Here is an 18,461-nt window from a genome sequence, read left to right as displayed (position 1 = left end):
CTGTCAATCCGTCCCAAGACCAATACAGAGGAGGACGACTACTAGTCTTTGGAATAGTGACTAGCACATAAGGAAGACATTTACCTCGACTTTACCAAAATTCGAATCTCAAAAAACAAATAGACCCATTTAACTTCCATAACAATGAAAAAAAAAACATGAAAAACAATGATGGCTTTTTATATATACCGGTCATTGGTAAAGAAATTATTTAACACTTGGTATGTGAAAAAAAAAAAGATTAATTAAAAAGAATATAAAAATATATTAAGTAAACTTTTATATTTACTTTTAGAGTCAATAAGAATAAAGAACATAATTATTTAGTTATAAAATTAATATATATTTTAATTTATGAATCAGTGTTTTTAATTTATTAGGTTAGATGGACAAAATGGTATAACAGGGTTGATCGGTTCAGATAGGTTTGTTTAAATGGGTTGAATAAATTCGTTAATGTAGTTAAGTCGGGTGGTTCATTAGAGTAGGTTGGTCTGGGTATATGGTTAAATTGATTGAATCAAGTTATGTTCAGGTAAAGTTGAATCGAATTAAATACGTAGAATTGGTTAGTTATGTTATATCGCTCATAGAAAATTTAAAGGACATCCTTATCATCTATATTGTTGAAAGATTATTCCTGCTTTTTGTCCTGGCGTCATTGGCGTAGTTACGTAGATGTTTACTCCACTAAGTTTTAAAGTTAATTTTTAGCTGTTATAAAATCTCTTATTAGGTACATGATCTTTTCTTACAAAAGGCCATTGTACTTAGATAAAATATTTTTCATAATTTACCTACTTAGATCTTATTATAGAACTAGCAATATTCGATTGTTTAAAGTGAGTGATAATACCTTATGTTCCAAAAGATTATTTCTCTTTTAAATTATTTTTTTTAATAGATAATTAATTTTAAAACATTGGATTCATATTCACTGCGAGTGCTTCCCGATTTACACTAATAATCGATAGATAATTTCTGTGAAACTGAACTAATCATACCTAGAATTAGCATAAGCTGGATACGTAATACCAACTCATCAATAATAATAATAATAATAATAACATTATTCCTCTTTTAAACTATGGGGCAATGATGCAGTGATATGACGCATTCTTTTCCAGATATTTAAAGCTCGATTCTTAACTTTAATAAATTAATGGATTGATGGGTCGTCTGCTCTAAATACTTTACAATTTATCTTATAGTGGTGAGAAACTTTTATCGAGTCGGTCGATCACCACCGGTATTAATTAGCTAGATACCTAGTGCCAATTAAAAAAAAATTATTCATCTTTTAGCCCCTCGTGGTATAGTAGGATGGTAAACGATAAGGATAATTTTCATAAAATAATTATTCAAATATCACACTGAGTATTTTCGAACACCCACGAAAGTTCGAACCACTAATAACACTAAATGTCATGCTACTAACTGATCTATAGGGTCGGATTGATCATCTCCGCGATTAATTGGACCCAAGCTCGAGATATTGGATTAAAAAAAGATATATTCCTCTTTTAAAAATAATCAAAATAGCTCTGATCAAAAGGTTTATTGAGGGAAAATCTTGAGGAATTTTACCCGGGGTAATGGTTAGACCGATAATTGAGCATTTAAGGTTCGAGTCTATGACAAGCGGACCTGATCATTTGGATGGGCATATTGGAAGCTTCTGTAAAAAAAAAAACTTAAATTTAAGTAAGTTTTTTAAAAAGGAGTATTTATTTTAAATTTTTTAGGGGCATTTATTTAAATTTTTTACTACTATATTTTATTTAGGAGTGAGCTTGGATAGTATTTGAATAAATTTTGGAGTTTTGTCAAAATTGTCCATTTTTTCGCTCCCATTCTTCGAATCCTCCGTTCCATGCCAGGCATCCAAAACCGCTGCTAGGGCGGTGGGATCGGAGGGAGGCGGTAGCCGGTCGATGAGGCTCCAGAGCAGGAATGATCGTCGATCGATCGAGCCAGTCTTTGTTCATCGTACTCTTCCATATAACGATCAAGGATCAAAGGATATCGTGACCAAGAATTAGGTGAATGTTTTTTTCTTTTCTAATTTTATGGTTAGCGCATCAGGAAGTTGCGATATTTTCGTGTATTTGTTTACGTTTGTGAAATTGCAAAATGGTGCACCGAAGATCAAATCATTTCGATCTTCTCTTTTTCCAAACCTAAAATATCCCTGGAAGAATTATCTTGATGGCTCTAAATTTGTAGCAAGAAGAGAGACACATCGTTGCTCCTGTAACTCTTCCACTTTATTATATCTGTTTTCAGTTTTGTCATATGAGCAGTGTGGAATCGTGAAGGTAGTTACTTTTGGCAAAAATACTTCGATGTTCTTAAAAATTTTAAACATAAGACTATATTTATGTTAATTAGCAACTTTCATTTCTATCATACGATTAGTTTAGGGTCATCAAGATATTTTTGCAGAAGCACCTTGATGACTTTGCACTTGTCAATCCATCTTCTACCAAATGACAGCTGAGAGTCCAAGGAGTAGGAGTATCATCATATTTCATGATTTTGATAAGCGCATACTCTTGAAGGTATTTTTTGCAAAGATACCCTGATGACCCAACACAACATTCGGGCTAAAAAAAATCATAAGAGTGAAAAAAATGTCCATTAAATTGTTTTGGAAAATGACCTTAACGATCCATTTAAATCTGTTTTAGCACTGAAATAATTTTATTTTCTAAATCTCTTTCTCACTTTTTATTTGTCCAAAATGATTAAGTTCTACTTCCTGTATATATATATATATATATATATATAAAGTGACTTAATTCTACAAAGACAAAAAGATTAAGGGAGGAGGTGCAGCGTCTGAGACAACAAAGTAGGAGGGTATTTTTTTTAAAAAAAACAAAAATTCAGGTGCACCCTTTGAGAAATTTTTCTATTCTCTCTCTTCCTTATTTATTATAGACTTGAGGTAGTATCTGGTATGTTCCGTTTTTTACCATACCACCTTGAGTTTCTAATCTAGATGTTCATAGTTGACATTGAACACACTGAAGCAGTTTACAAGACTGAAATTTAAGAAAATGGCAATTTCAAACTTCTAGAGTTCTAGGGCTCTCTTTGATAGAGCTGAGGTTTGTCTTTCACATGCTTATTGGATTTGTTATGGTTAATTCACTAATTATAATTGTTCCATGCATAATTAGGAATTTGTAAGTTGTACTAGTAGTTTTACAATCGTAGAGAAATAATTCTGAACAATAGTTTACTTGAGAAAGTAATAACCAAAAAATTTGCCTTTCCTGTAGATATCAACTTCTGATTTCTTATCTTTCACTCTCGTTCATGTTGGAAATGCTGAAAATACTTCTTCAAGCTGGTTACCATAATATTGTCAACAATAATCTTCACGTACCTTGTCTTATTACTCACTTTTTTCTTTCCAACATGTTTAACACTTCTAAGATCTTTTTTAAAGTATCTATTGAATGATCCATCAATAAAAAATTCCTTATTTAATTTCAGAAGAAAACAATTACATATTTTATTTCCAGAAATAGTTCCTGAAAGAAGAGGGCCTGTGTGTTGGCATGGTAGTCTTGCTATGCATGGGTTGTTACTAACTTATATGGTAACAAATATGGTAGGACTCAAATCTGAAATAGAACAGGAAAATTTTATTTTCAGTTCTTTGTTCTATCATCAAAAAAAGGAAGAACCATAATTGATGGTTTGCCAGTATCTTTGTTATTCTTTTGCCTTTTTTTCTTTTTTGAAAAATCTAAAGATATAAACTGTTATGATCTGTAGTTAACTTATTATTTTCTTATATATGAAAACAAGTTGGATTGTTGGTTATTTTCTGACATTCTATAAATCATACCACATGTTTTGGAGGGAATCTCATTCACTATGCCAACCTCATGCTAACAAGATTTTTATAGAAGAATCATGAAGATAACTCCATATAGCTTCTAACTTCTAACATTGATTTTCAAATTATGTTTTCCTATTTTTTTTTATAAGGAGGATTAATATATGAGAGATGATGAATCTATGAGAACTAGTAGATAAACTGAACACAGTTTTTATTTATAGTAAGACTTGTCAATACTATATTTTATCTTACACCGCACAAAGACCTAAAACATACAAGCCAACACATACCTTGTAACATTTTTCCTGACTTTAGACTTACTGGACCATTTATGAATGCAGTACTAAATTTAGCTAATAGCTCACACAAGTACACTCAATGAAGAACTGGAACAATCGATAAACAACAAAGATTGGGACTCCAAATTTATTGAAATTTTATGACGACCTCTATTTCATTGAAATATTGGAGAAGGATGCAAGATCACATGACGAAGAGTCTTGGTTTGTTCATCTGGAAGCGTCAGAACTGCAGTAGCTTCGGTTGAATCCTTCTTCATCAAGGGATCTTCAAAACATCCATAGGCTTGCTCTTTCTGAATATCTTCTTTCTTGATTTTGTACTTCTTACGTACCTCAAATTCAGTTTTTTCCTTGGCCACAGTAATAGTTTTCAATTCCGCTGGAGCATCCGTCTTAAGATAAAGCCCTCTTTCTGATGAACCACTCTGCAACACCATTAGGGGCTTCTTGGAGTTTGTTTGTCCTAACCGTTTAAGTCTCTCCTCCCTATCTTTTGCTTTGCTTACCTTACTATGGTGGCTCATATGCCCCCCAAAGGCTTGTGGATTTTGGAATTGCAGACTACAAAGTTCACATCTATAATGATATTTTGACCTCAATGGATTTGGCGTTTTGAGTATTGACTTGCTGCAATTGGGATTACTTAAATTATTACCATGACTTACATAACCTATATTTGAATCAAGGCGAGTATTCTGGGGATAGTTGTTGATGTTACATCCTTGGGTCATCAAAGTTGAGTTTTGGATGCTAAAGTTTGGCAAAACCTCTCCTAAACATTGTTTCCCGAGAGAGGCATTGTGGGAAAGACTCGGAAATGGGCAAAGAGGAAATTCCACACTAGATGAATGCTTGGGAACTACCAATTCAGATGCAGAACTAGTATGAACTTTAGCAGGTATGTTTGAAGTGGAAGAGAACATAAAAGATCCAACTAGCTTTGTTTGTGGATTAACAAAGTTTTTGGAATATTGGCTTACCGTATCCATGGGAATAGTTAATCGTTGGTTCTCCATGGGAAGTTGAGTAACATTTTCGCCAGAACTGGAGTAGAAGTTTCTGATGGTTGCCATCTTACTCTCTATTGCAGAACTGAATGTGGCTCCTGGTGTAGATAGCGGAATGAGTCACCGGTGATTGAGAAAGGTAGTTGGACTTTGAGGACCTCTAGGCAATACTTTTGGGGTTTATAAGTCATTTGGACCCTCTTTCTCAGAGGAAAGAGTGATAAGGCGATAATGAATTAAGGAAACTATTAAGGATTAATGGAAATTAATTCAATGAATAGCTTTCTTTTCAAGCTGGTATAGTGGACAAAAATAGAAGGAAACAAAGTAGCGTCGACTGTTACTGAATTAAAAAAGGAGGGCAATATATGTTTTGCAACGTGTTTCTATGCTATTTGCGAGCTCTTTGGGTTTTGTTCTTATCGAGGAACTCCCTTCCATTCTATTTATGGTATTTAAACTTTTACAATTTGACTTTTTCTCATGAAAAATTCAAATTGATAAATATGGAGTGCATTTGTTGTGTATATGTTGCAAGTATTCAAGAGCTTGGACGGTTTCCTACCGTATTTACTCCTTGACATACATCACAAAGTAACGGGAAAACTATGCAAGTGAAACCATTATTCAATTGAGTATTAGAAAAGGTTCCAAATATTTCTTTGGAAATAACATTTCCTTTACGTGAGAGAATTACCGAAGACTAAGTGATCAAAACAGTTTTATAAATTTTCAATTTTGTTAACATTACATCTTTCTTTTGATGGTGTATAAATATTGAAAAACTGGATGGGATAAAAGAGGTAAAAGAGGATAAAAGAGGTAAAAGGCTAAAAGAATTATAAAAAATAGGTTTTGTATGTGATTTTCTTTAATGTATTATAGAAAATATTTATTTTCAATTGTGTTTTTCTTTGTTGTTATTATTAGTACTTTTGTTAAATAATTGTGATTGGCTTTATTTCCCATGATGATTTTTGTACTCCCAAGTACTTATGAATTTCATAATTTGCTTTGCAAACTTTTGAAAAAACATTTGTTTGTGGCATGTAGTGGGTCAATGCATTCCGTTAACATAAAATAGGGATTGTGGTGTTGTTGAATGTCAGGTTAATTGGAAAATTTCATAAGACCACAATACAATCAATATTTATTGAAGTGTTTTGGATTGTTTGGTAGCAACACGTATAGAATGTCAATATAATAGAGGTGAAATTGTTAAGATGAAAGTATGGAACTATTATATGTTTAGATGGTAAAACGAGAGAAAATAGATTGAGATAGTATGGATATCTTTAGAGGTGATTTTTATATATTCTATAATTTAGAATAATGGAATTTATTAGAGTGGACAGTATAAGTTGTAGTTGGAGACCAAATAAAATATTTGTTAAAAGACAAGTTAATTGATTTGAATATTACTAGTATATGCTTGTATAGAGCTTAATTGAGGATAAGATTCATGTAGTTGACCCCAGATAGTTGAGAAAAAATATGATTTTTGATGATAATATTCACACACACACACACACATACACACACACAAACTACCCCAGATAGTTGAGAAAAGACATGATTTTTGATGATAATATTCACACACACACACAAATGCTGCTCACCTTGCAGTGGGTAACATTTTGTTTTTTTAAGCTTAGGGTTTAGCCATTTAGAGTTTTGGCTTTAGGGTTTATAGTAAATTTTCAAACAAAAAAATTACATTAGGTGCTCTCAGGTGTGCGGCGTAACATTGCGCTCTCTCTCTCTCTCTCTATATATATTAATTCATTTAAATAATTGTCTAGAATTATTTTAGCTTAAAAACCTTTTCCGTGGCGTTATCAATTGACTAGAAATATACTACATAAGTTTTTATTTGTTGATTTTGGGATTTATTCAGTTTAACACAAACGAAATTGTTCGCTTTCATGTATACTCTAATTCTTTTTCATGTAATCCATTCTTATGTATATTAATTTGGTCCAAACCCAACCAATAGGTATAGTTTTTATTAGCTAATTTACAATTTTAAGCAATATGCTTCTCTAATATTTTTAGCCACATGGCTAGAATTAAAGCATTCATTCTATAGTTGCTTTGACATTAATCATTAGTAAGCTGATGTTTGTTATTAAAGTTAGAATTAAGAGAAAAATTGGAACACATGAACTATTTTAGAAAGCATGACTTAGCTGTCTAAATTCAGTGAGTTATGATGATAAGAAGTATGATGATAAGAAGTGTACTAATTTGGTTACCCAAATATCTGTTAGTTATACTTTATCTACTATTGTTAACACAACTACCCTTGTTGACACTTCAGATTCATAAGTGTCTTTTTTGTATGAAATACCTAGTTGTGTTCAAAGCGTAAACTAGATATATATGTCAAACTCTATAAAATTTAGTCCATATCTACTAATATATGGTGATAGTAAAGTCATTTGGATGATGCTTGATAGTAAAGTCATTTGGATGATGCTTGAACATAAATGTATTAGGAATATAAGATGCCTTTTTGTTTCTCTCATGGACCTTTCCAAATGCTTTATCGTACTAATGTGTACTTAGATATGGTATTGGAAGTAGTTATCCATCTATAAGTTTGACATGAATGTTTCTTAAAAATTTGTGCAAGTGATCAATAGTTATTATAATCTAAGCTAGAAACAATTTGAAAGTTGAATTAAAATTTGAAATTTTGAATAAGTTTGATATACGCAAATGTTTAATTATGCCAGCTTGACTTATTAGGAAAGTAATTAATTAGTTTTTCTATTTTATTTTTGTTTCTTGTTGTGAAAGAACTCCCTATATATTTGAACCCATAGCTTAATTAATGTTCTGAAAATTGAGCCGGAAATCGAACTTGTAAAGCTACTGGGTTGATGGTCTAACCCAAAAAAAATAGTTCTAAATAATTATTTATATTTTTATACGTGACAAATATAGTATATGAGTTAATAGTCATATTAAAAATAATATTTTGATCAATCAAATAATCAACTCATAGAATAAATCCATAAATATAAATTATATTTTGTATATCAAAACACTTTATATAAATATAATAAGTTTATTAAAAAATTAATTTTAAATAACTTGAGACATACAAAACTTGTATATAATTAAAACCTATTCTAGCTTATATCAGCTAATATATAGTAAAATGCATATAAATTCAACGTAAACATTTTATAGCACACAAACTATACTTATATATTACCAAAGCTTATGTACTATATATATAGAGGCGACAAATGTGTCTGTCTGTATATATTTTGGTTTGGTATAGTTCGGGTTGTGTTATGTGGACCTAACTTGGGAATTGGTTTGGGTTGGGCGACAATGGTTTAGGCCAGACATGACTTGCAATATGGTTCAATATTGAAGGTGTATGAAGTGGCCCAAGTACCCTTGATTTTAAAAGACAGATAGTTTTAGGATATTTTGATTAAATTGTCTAAAATTACCAAGTTGATCCAAACAAATTTCAAAAATTTCCTAATGAATTTTCTATTAATACGAAATTTTAAATTAAGATTTTTTTTCTTCCTTTCTCTGTTTTTCCCTATTATTATAATGTTTCTATTTCCTGAATTTTTGAATATTTTTCTGTTTTTATTTTTTTTAGATTTTCTTTTTTTTTCTTCTATTTCTATTATTTTAAATTGTGTTATTGTTTAAAATTATTTTTTTGGCCCATGCGCTTATGCCATGTTAGGCTATGTAATGCAAACAATAAAATGCCATATAAAAATTGAAATACTTGGCCGCTAGATTACTATATTAAGACTTTTATATTAACAATTTTCATTTTCACTGTTTTTATACCAATTGATTTATTTATAAATCAAATTAGACCGGATTGATTATGAATTTCTGGTCTCAAAAACACTACCTATAACTCCAAACAAAAAAAGGAAGTGGTGTGGTGGAGCAATTGCCTAGGATAAAATGGCTTTTGCTATGTCTCTGATAGGCTCCTTTATCAATTTTTTTGCAGTGAACATTTTTTTTATTAGCATTGTTGCTACTAGTTTTTTCTTTCTATTGTTTCTCGTTAATCTGGAAAATGAGATACTTGTTATGCCATAATATTTCAATGTGTGATTATTTTTGCTTCCTAACCATGACTAAATTTTGAACTTATGGTTTATTGTAATTCCAGATTCAAGAAAAATTATATATTTTTTTTATCTCTACACAACTTTATTGATTTTATGCTAATTCTTTATTATGATCCTAATAGAAACTAAACATCCCTAGAGAATGTACGTATTTCCAAAATTACCTAACAGTACCTGGTTTTATTGAATGTGCCCATTTCCCAAATTACTAAACTGTAATGAACCGTGACCATTAGAGAAAAGCGAGCGGAATACCCTGAGATCCTATTCGTGATAAAACACCTCAATGGGTGACATTAGGTTTGATTCGCAAAATGAAATTGACTAATAATGGATTGGGTGCTCTTGGATAATAGAGTAAAGTAAAAAAGAAACAGAAACATATGTTCATAATTTGTTCAAAAAGAAATGGAACAGAAATATATCTTCATACTTTGTTCAAAGCATGGAATGGATGATTCAGTTTCATTCCTATGTTTGGTTTACCAAAATTGTAAGTCAGACAAACTAAGGTGAATTAAGAAGAAATAATTAATCTATGAATTTGGATTCCAGGTCTATTATTTAAACTTAAATATAAGAATAGTTATTCTATCAAAACATATGCTATTCTTGCAAAGCAAACATACAGGTACAACTGAGGGCCACACTAATCATGAGGTGTATTGACATTATCAGGAGGATTGGAACAAGGTATTCTAGGTGAGTTTCAAAACATCCACAATCATGCTAGATTGAAAGGTAGTGTTTTTTAGTCTTGGCTGTAAATTTGTTGTTTCTCAACCCTTTAACAGTTAAACTTTAAGACAAGAAGCAGTGTTGAATCTCAACCCTTAAACAGTAAGACTTCCGGACAAGAAGCACTGTTGAATCTCAATTGATTGGTCTCATCCCACCTTATATCTATTTCATATCATCGGTCTTGTGTAAGGTCATTTCTTCAGTGATACCAAGAACATATAGATCTTTTCTCATTGTACTAGGTGAATTTGTCTTTAATTGTTGTACACCTCCTTATAACATAGTACATTTATCCAACTATGAAATCTAAGGACCAACTTTTGGTATGGCCATATCTTAATCGTAGCTGCAGCTTCTCCTAATTGATTGGGCATGCTACGTCTATTACTCTTCTCAACATTCTCATTCCTCTTACACTACATTTTTGTATAAGTTTTTTTAACTACCAAAAACTCTTAATCCAACTTTATGCTATCAACAATTTCTTCATTGTTCCTTTTATCTTGATGAATAATAGATCCAAATACTTTGGTATAATGCACTATTCATTTTATTAGCGGTGGAAATTACATTGTATTATAGTATTTCTTTGCTGAATTTTCATCATAGAGTAATTAAGTTTTTGTGTTTGAGTCTTGTGTTCTCATTTTGGTACCATGACAACTTAACAATCAGTGTGCACAACACTCTACTAAAGGATTTGGTCTTCTTATGGCGGTGTTTAATTCTCTGTGCTTGGGGCTCAAACAAACTATTTGATGTGAAGCTATTTCCTAACCACACATCTATATATCATTCATCTAATTTTCAATTCTTTAACAATTTGTTTCATGCTCCCTTCATATGGTATGTGCTTCAGAGAACATTAGTGTTTTGATCTCATCATATAGATAATCTATATCAGAGTTCGTAGTTGATTATTAAGTTTTAACTTGCATATGAGTAATCAGATTTGGTGTGGGACAACCAATCATAATTCCACTATCGTCCTAGTCTTGAAGGGAAAGAACTGGATGGTGTTCAATCTCGTATTTCTGCACATATCTTGCTCTGGTGCTTTGATTGTTTCTCTTAGCAGTTTCCTACGATTTAAATGAATATTGTGTTTACTATGATTAGTTTCCTAGAAGTGGTGTCTTATCAATTGAATAAACTTGCATGTTTCATTGTTACAAACAGCCAAGGTGAGAGAAGCATTTGACTAGTTTTTTATACGATTGATTATTATATCATTCTAAAATCAAGCAGTTTGAGATTCTTTCATTCCGGTTTTGCAAATCTTACATCATTCAGACCAAAACTCTTTAAATTTATTCCCAGGTTTGAAATTGCTCATCTTTTTTTTAAAAAAAAAATCCTGTTTCAGTTTCAGGATGGTAGAGGAAGAAGAGTCTGATTACAGCAATAGGGGGTTGGGATGACTGAAGATGGAAAATTTATAGAAAGAGAGAAATATGACTTGGAGGTATTTGCAATATGCTTTTGTTTTGAATATTTTCAAAAAAAAAAAAACAAGGTTTTAATAATTATTATAATGCTGACAATTTTATATTATTCTATTCAGTGTGAGTGATTTTTTTTATATAAATTGAAATTTGACTTTTTAATTATATTATACAATGTTTCAGAATCTTATGCCTATGGATTGACACAAGGATTCTTGTAAATCTCTACTTTATGAATATTTATTAGGGGAAATTTCATTATACTTTCCCAGGTTTAACCTTTTTGAGCGACCCTATAGAATTTTAAGATTGTCAAAATTTGCCTAGTATCTAAAACTCTTTATTATTTTTTATCCTTAAATTTTTGTATTGCTACTTTAAACAGAGGACATTGTGACTGAATATTTAAATTATAAGTTACCATTTAATGATCATTAAATTTATATAATATTATAGAACTGTTTTAAAATTTTTAGTTTTCAGAAATAGTTCCATTTCTTTGCTACTATGTACAATTTGATTAAATTGATATTCATTATATTATAATTAATTAAATGAAATAAGTGAAATTTTATTTTTTTGTATCAATTTTGTCTTATATTAATACTATATATATAAGGACTATATATCTAAAATCTAGATAATATAGAAATAATATGAAAATAAAAATATGCATATATATGTAAATACATTATGTTATACATTATAGTTAGGAGTTTTGTATATTAATATTCTTTTTATTTAGATGTATACATGGTTTAAAATCTCGATCCATGCCGAAGTTTCGGTCCAGGAACGATACGGTTTCAGTATCGTACCATGCCGATACGGTTTCGGTATTTTTTTATTTATATATAGTAATTATTAGATAAATATGTTTATTGTGTATAATTTAAAAATAAATTGTATATTAATTTTATATAAATTCTCAATTATTGGACAAGATACTAAGGTTAGAAAAAAATAATTTTATATAGTTTTTTATTGAAAAATAATTATTTAGTCATTTAATTAATTATTAATTTAAATAATATATATTAAACAATAAAAAAATATTAATTAAACAGTAAAATAGTAAAAAAATAAAAAATAATAAAAAAATTATCATAATATAAATCTAATTTATTAAAAAAATTAGAATTTTTAAAAATTTTTAAAAGAAATTTAAAATAATAAAAAAATATTAGAATATAAATCTGAATTATTATAATTTTATAGTATTTTTAAATGAAATTTAAAACATTTAAAAATAAATTTTCAGAATATTAATTAATAAAATTAATTTTTAAAAATGTAAATATATATTTTTTATATATTTGATTGGAATAATTTAATTAGGATTTATAAAAGCATGTTTGAAATATCACACTAAAATTGTATAGATTAATTAAATCTGTGTTAAAAACATCGTCGCGAATCGCTGTGGGGGATCGCAAGGGTGTTCGGCGACACCGACATGGAACGACATTTCACTCCATGGATGTATAGCTTGTTAGATAATATTTAATAAAATATGTATACTTCAAATTTGTATTAAATTTGAATATGGTTAGTATAAACTTGAAATAAATAGCTAGCTGAGATTAGCCAATAGATGAAATCTGGTGGTTTCTTTGATTTCCGTATCTATTCTCTTATGTGATATGTGAGCGTAGTTGAATTGGTACTCAGGTCGGGTGGCAGAGTTGCTTCATTGAGCAAGGATCAATTCTGCAGGGTTCATTCCTATGAGGATGAAATGTCCTCCCACCTAGGAGGCTGCTAATTTACCTTCATCTCGCTATGGGGCCGACAATAAGGGACGCTTGGGGACTGGGGTGAGCGAAATCACCTTTTTGCTTCATTGTTTAGATGTTAGAGCATCACATTTGTTTTTTTTCCTTTTGATTTTTTATATGATTGAGAGTCTCTCTCCTCATTTTCTCAAAATGTTGAATTACCCATCCATCTATTATGTTGTTGTAATTTGCAATTATAAATAAAAAAACATATGAAAGGATTAAATCTCTTTGGACAGAATAGATGATAAAAAAAACAAATCATAAAATGGAGCTACACCTTCTCATATATATATATATATATATAATAATTAATAATTATATATACATATATGCCAAAAATACGGGCAGGAATGCAATTTATTTTATTCTATTTTGTAGCATTTCAAAAGATTTTCTTTGCTTTGGTTGGCCTTTAGTTCAGTCTTAATAGATTGCTCTGGTGGGCATTAATTGTAATCAGTGACCAGCAGATAAAACGTGAAGCCTCCACTAAATAAATCCAAATCTCCTTTGAAAAAGATTCCTATAACTCTCCATTCAGATCCTTCGCTGAAGTCAATACTTGTATTATTTTTTTTTTTCAAACACACGTTGCCATAATTAAGCAACCAAACAACATGAATGCCACTTCCTCTCCTACTAATTCCTTCTCAGTCAATACTGGAGCATTGAACATGCAAGGACAACCCCCTTTTGCAACCACAATGGCTCATGGGGTTGCAACAAGGCTTCTTCTTCCTCTTTTTCTCCTCATTTCTCTTGGTGGATTTCTTCTTCCTCATCTCTTCATCATGGAATCAATGACATCACCGCCGTCCCCCCAAAATGATGAGAAATCAAGTGCTTTGCAGCTAGATCGGAATTCCTTTCCTAAAGGTTTCATATTCGGGACTGCTAGTTCAGCATATCAGGCATCTTTTCCAGCATATCTCGAGCTTCTCTTAAATAAGTCAATAAGAAAGTTGTTTGTAAAATTCTTACTGCCAATGTTTGTCTTGGTTGATTTAATGATAACAGTATGAAGGTGCAGCAACTGAAGGTGGCAGAGGGCCAAGCATTTGGGATACCCTCAGTCATAGGCACCCAGGTTTGTTTTTTTCTTCTTTTAGTTTATTTTACTTGTGTCTGTGTGCCCATTTTCTTTACATTTTATCTTTTAAATTGACATGAAGAAACTTTGTTCTTACGCAGAGTTAATAGCTGATGGAAGCAATGGGGATGTAGCAGTTGACTCTTACCATCTCTACAAGGTAGATTAGTTCTTTCCATCTAAAAAAAAGATTTGCCCCAAATTTTTTTATTCAAATTTCTGATTAATAATTAGATCAAATCACAGGAAGATGTTAACATCATTAAGAGAATGGGCATGGATGCATACAGATTTTCCATCTCTTGGTCCAGGATTTTACCAAGTAATTATTAAACAAACTTATTATTATTATTTTTTAAATTTTCTCATATATCTATATATATATATATATATACGAGTAATGCTTTGTAAGTTCACTTCAGCTGGAAGCTTAAGTGGAGGAATAAACAGGGAAGGAGTGGATTATTACAATAACCTCATCAATGAGCTAATAGCCAATGGTCGGATAAAATTCCATCTTTCCATGATCTATTTTTCCCGTCTTTTGTTTTCTCAATTAAAAAAAAAAACAAATCCTAATATTTGCAGGTTTGCAGCCATTTGTGACACTCTTCCATTGGGACTCTCCTCAAGCATTGGAAGACAAATATGGGGGTTTCTTAAGCCAATTAATTGTGTGAGTACATAGTTTCTGCACTTGAAGTTTCAAGAATCCGAACATGAAAAATTAACTTGTTTTTCTATTTCCATTTTACCTAATGTTTCAGTGAGGACTTCAGGGATTTTGCGGAGGTTTGCTTTAGGGAGTTCGGGGACAGGGTGAAGTACTGGATGACCTTCAACGAGCCATGGACTTTCGCTTTGATGGTGTACCCTGATGGAGACAAATTAGGCCAGTGTTTTCCTTGGGCATCAGGGGAGTGCCATGTTGCAGATTTGGGTAGGGATCCCTACACAATTGCTCATTATCAGCTTCTGGCTCATACAGCTGCCGTGGCTTTATTCAGAGAAAAATTCCAGGTGCTGCTCCCATTGTGCCTACTTGGGTTTTTTTGTGATTCTGGTCGGATTAGGATTTCATTTGTAATCCTAACAAAAAGTGATATGCAAGCAACTCTAGGGATTCACTCCCATATAGTAGGCATTATTCAAACAAAAAGTGATATACAAGTTTCACATCCCTAGCTAACATTTAGGATCTGAACAATAGCACTATCCTAACGGGCTCCATATGTATGATTATAACTTGCGTCAGCTTCCTTTTCTCAAAGTCTTATTTGTTAGTTAACCTAACTTTTCAAATATCTTTAGTTCAGGCTATGCAGAAAGGCGAGATAGGGATAGCCATAAACTCCCACTGGTTTCTACCCTACAATGGAACAGAATCTGACCATGAAGCTGCTTCCAAGTCTCTTGACTTCATGCTTGGATGGTAGGCACGACATCGACACCATCATATATAAAGCTGATGACTATCAAGCAAAAGGAAAAGAAAATCAAATTAAATCCATAATTAATTAGCCATTACTCTGCCTATGGTTTGTCTATCTTTATATATACAGGCTTTTGGATCCCTTAACTCAAGGGGATTACCCTGCAAGCATGAGGACTAATGTAAAAGACAGGTTGCCAAAGTTCACTGAGAGAGAGTCCCAGATGCTTAAAGGATCATTCGATTTTGTTGGAATCAACTACTACACCAGCCTCTATGCCTACAGCAATCACCCTTCCACTGATGCGAACCCTAATTTTTACAGTGATCAACATGCTATTCAAACAGGTATATATAATTAGGGAAATATTCATTTATCCCCTATGATTTACTTGCTTTTGAAATGCCCTCCCCATATTTTTAAAATTGTTGAAATGATCCCCCGAGATAATGGAGCGATGATAGACTTAATTTTCTATTTCCAATGAAAGGAGATGCATGTTGTCATTTCGCTCACAATGTTGGCGGTTGGTGGCTAAAGGACAAGATTTTTTAAACTCTGGGGAGCATCGAATCTTGTTGATTTTAAAACTCGAGGCTGATACTTAAAAAAAAAAAAAAATTGGGGAGCAACATGATTTTCGCATATAAGAATGTACATTTTGATAATTTGAGTGATTTTTTTTTGTTTTTGTTTTTTTACCTGGTAAAGTTTTGAAACAGGGAAAAGAGCTGGAGTTCTCATTGGACCGAAGGTGAGAACATTTTTATTTTAAACAATGTGGAGTTTCCTTTTCTTTTGTCCTTCTAAATCTGGACCGGTAGTCAAACATATTCAGCCAAGAATCGGTGATTTAAGCCTGTCTGGCTCAATAAGGGAGAGCACTAGGTTGAATCAGATTTTCAACTGGCTCAATAGGAATTCTTGACCAGCTCAACAGGGTTTTTTCTTCATTTAATTGAACTGTTTTTTTTTTTCATTTTTAGGCTGCTTCAGATTGGTTGTTCATCTATCCACCAGGATTGAAACAGCTCTTACTCCATGTAAAGACCAAATACAACAATCCAGTGGTGTATATTACTGAGAATGGTGAGTTGATTTCCTCAACCTTAGTGCATTATTATTCTAGAAAAAAAAAACAATAATACTTCAGGTAAATCAGGGATTTGTTTAAACCGGAGTTTATCCTCCTTTTTCAAAATGCCTTTGGAGTTCTACAATCATGAAACTAACCTTCAGGATTTTCAAACTCTTGTTTCACTTCTTGATCATTAACACTATCAACAAAAAAAGGATGTGGCACATATATGGATATTGTTTTCTTAAGACAAATTAAGAGGCGAAATGAATGAGTTTGAATTAGAGGTACTTCGCAGATCATAAAACTGTGAGAGTGCAGATTTCCCAAGTAGAACCTGATAGTACCTCTGTTTTAAATACTTCTTTTATTGATTGTTAGTAAATTGATCAGGAGTTGATGAATTTAACAATGAAACCCTATCATTGGAAGACGCATTGAAGGATGATACAAGAACAAGCTACTTTGAACAACATCTCTTTTATCTTAATCAAGCAATCAGGTTTTTCATTTTTTTTCCCCTCTGAAAAATTTGTATAAAATTTCATGAGCAATTCATATATTATGATATTTTGCACAACTACAGGGAGGGTGTGGATGTGAGAGGATACTTTGCATGGTCTCTTTTGGATAACTTCGAATGGAGGTCAGGGTATACACTCAGGTTTGGCATAAACTTTGTGGACTACAAAAATGGATTGAAGAGGTACCCAAAGAAATCTGCCATTTGGTTCACCAAATTTTTGAAGGGATAAATTCAAAATCTTGATTCTATTCCTTTTTCTTTATGAGAACAAATTTGGGAAATTACTATTGCTCATTAAGGAATTGAACATGGTGCAATGCTGCTATTTTGAGGTTGATTTTGGAAGACCAAAATAATTATGTTGTGCGAGTTCAAGTCTATTTGGATTAATATTGAGTAAATTAAGGTGTGAGATCTTTGATAAATTATCACTGTAAGTTTTAAAAATAGTTGAACAATATATATTTTTTTTAAAAAAAATGAACTTCAATAAAGCATGTATATTTTGGGTTGGAAAGGCATTCGTTTGCAATTCAATCATATAAAAGGAAGTGGTTGATTAGAGTGTTGGACAAACACTTGAATTCAATAATTTATCCCCTTTTTTTTCTCCTTTATCAACTAAAATATCCTTGTTGAAATCAACGTCTCACCAACTTTCCAATACGTGTAAATTATGTTAGAAAAGAGTCCAAATCATTTGATGCATGGAATTCCAAGCAAAAAAACACACACTGAAATCATTTCATTCTTCTATTCTTCTTAAAAGATAATATATAATTCAGCACTAAATTTGGAAAAATTGAGTTGGATTCCATGTTGTGAAGTTTTCCTGAATAGTATAACTAATTGAATTTTTATGAGATTAAATGATTTGATATTGACATTTGAAGGAAATTAAAAAGAGAATTAGATAAAAAAAAATTGTTTTAAAAAAAAAGGTTTTGTTGGCACATCTACTTCCTCATTAATGCGTACGTGGCTTTAATGACTCTTACAACTTACCCAACTTATTCCTTGTTAAGTGATATTTTATTTTATTTAAAATAACCTTTTCCATTTCACTTCCCGCATA

General features: G+C 31.4%; 1 protein-coding gene across 2 annotated transcripts; it reads left to right on the top strand.

Annotated features, from left to right (window-relative positions):
• The first annotated feature begins 1,836 nt into the window (after positions 1–1,836).
• On the top strand, positions 1,837–17,793 carry LOC121983929 (beta-glucosidase 12-like). Of its 2 annotated transcripts, XM_042536642.1 has the most exons (15): positions 1,837–2,042; positions 11,400–11,498; positions 13,150–13,295; positions 14,277–14,346; positions 14,451–14,509; positions 14,596–14,671; positions 14,772–14,849; positions 14,938–15,025; positions 15,117–15,369; positions 15,666–15,781; positions 15,912–16,129; positions 16,505–16,536; positions 16,769–16,871; positions 17,254–17,362; positions 17,447–17,793. In XM_042536642.1, the coding sequence occupies exons 6-15, from the start codon at positions 14,620–14,622 to the stop codon at positions 17,613–17,615; spliced, it is 1,218 nt and encodes a 405-aa protein (XP_042392576.1). In that variant the 5' UTR covers positions 1,837–2,042; positions 11,400–11,498; positions 13,150–13,295; positions 14,277–14,346; positions 14,451–14,509; positions 14,596–14,619; the 3' UTR covers positions 17,616–17,793. The 2 variants fall into 2 exon arrangements, with proteins under 2 accessions (XP_042392576.1, XP_042392568.1); XM_042536634.1 differs by lacking the exon at positions 13,150–13,295.
• The last annotated feature ends 668 nt before the right edge of the window (positions 17,794–18,461 follow it).

This window comes from Zingiber officinale, chromosome 1B (assembly GCF_018446385.1).
Source record: "Zingiber officinale cultivar Zhangliang chromosome 1B, Zo_v1.1, whole genome shotgun sequence".
Lineage (NCBI taxonomy): Eukaryota > Viridiplantae > Streptophyta > Magnoliopsida > Zingiberales > Zingiberaceae > Zingiber > Zingiber officinale.
The sequence above is the reverse complement of the archived record's forward strand: the minus strand, read 5'-3'. Positions and strand labels throughout refer to the sequence as shown.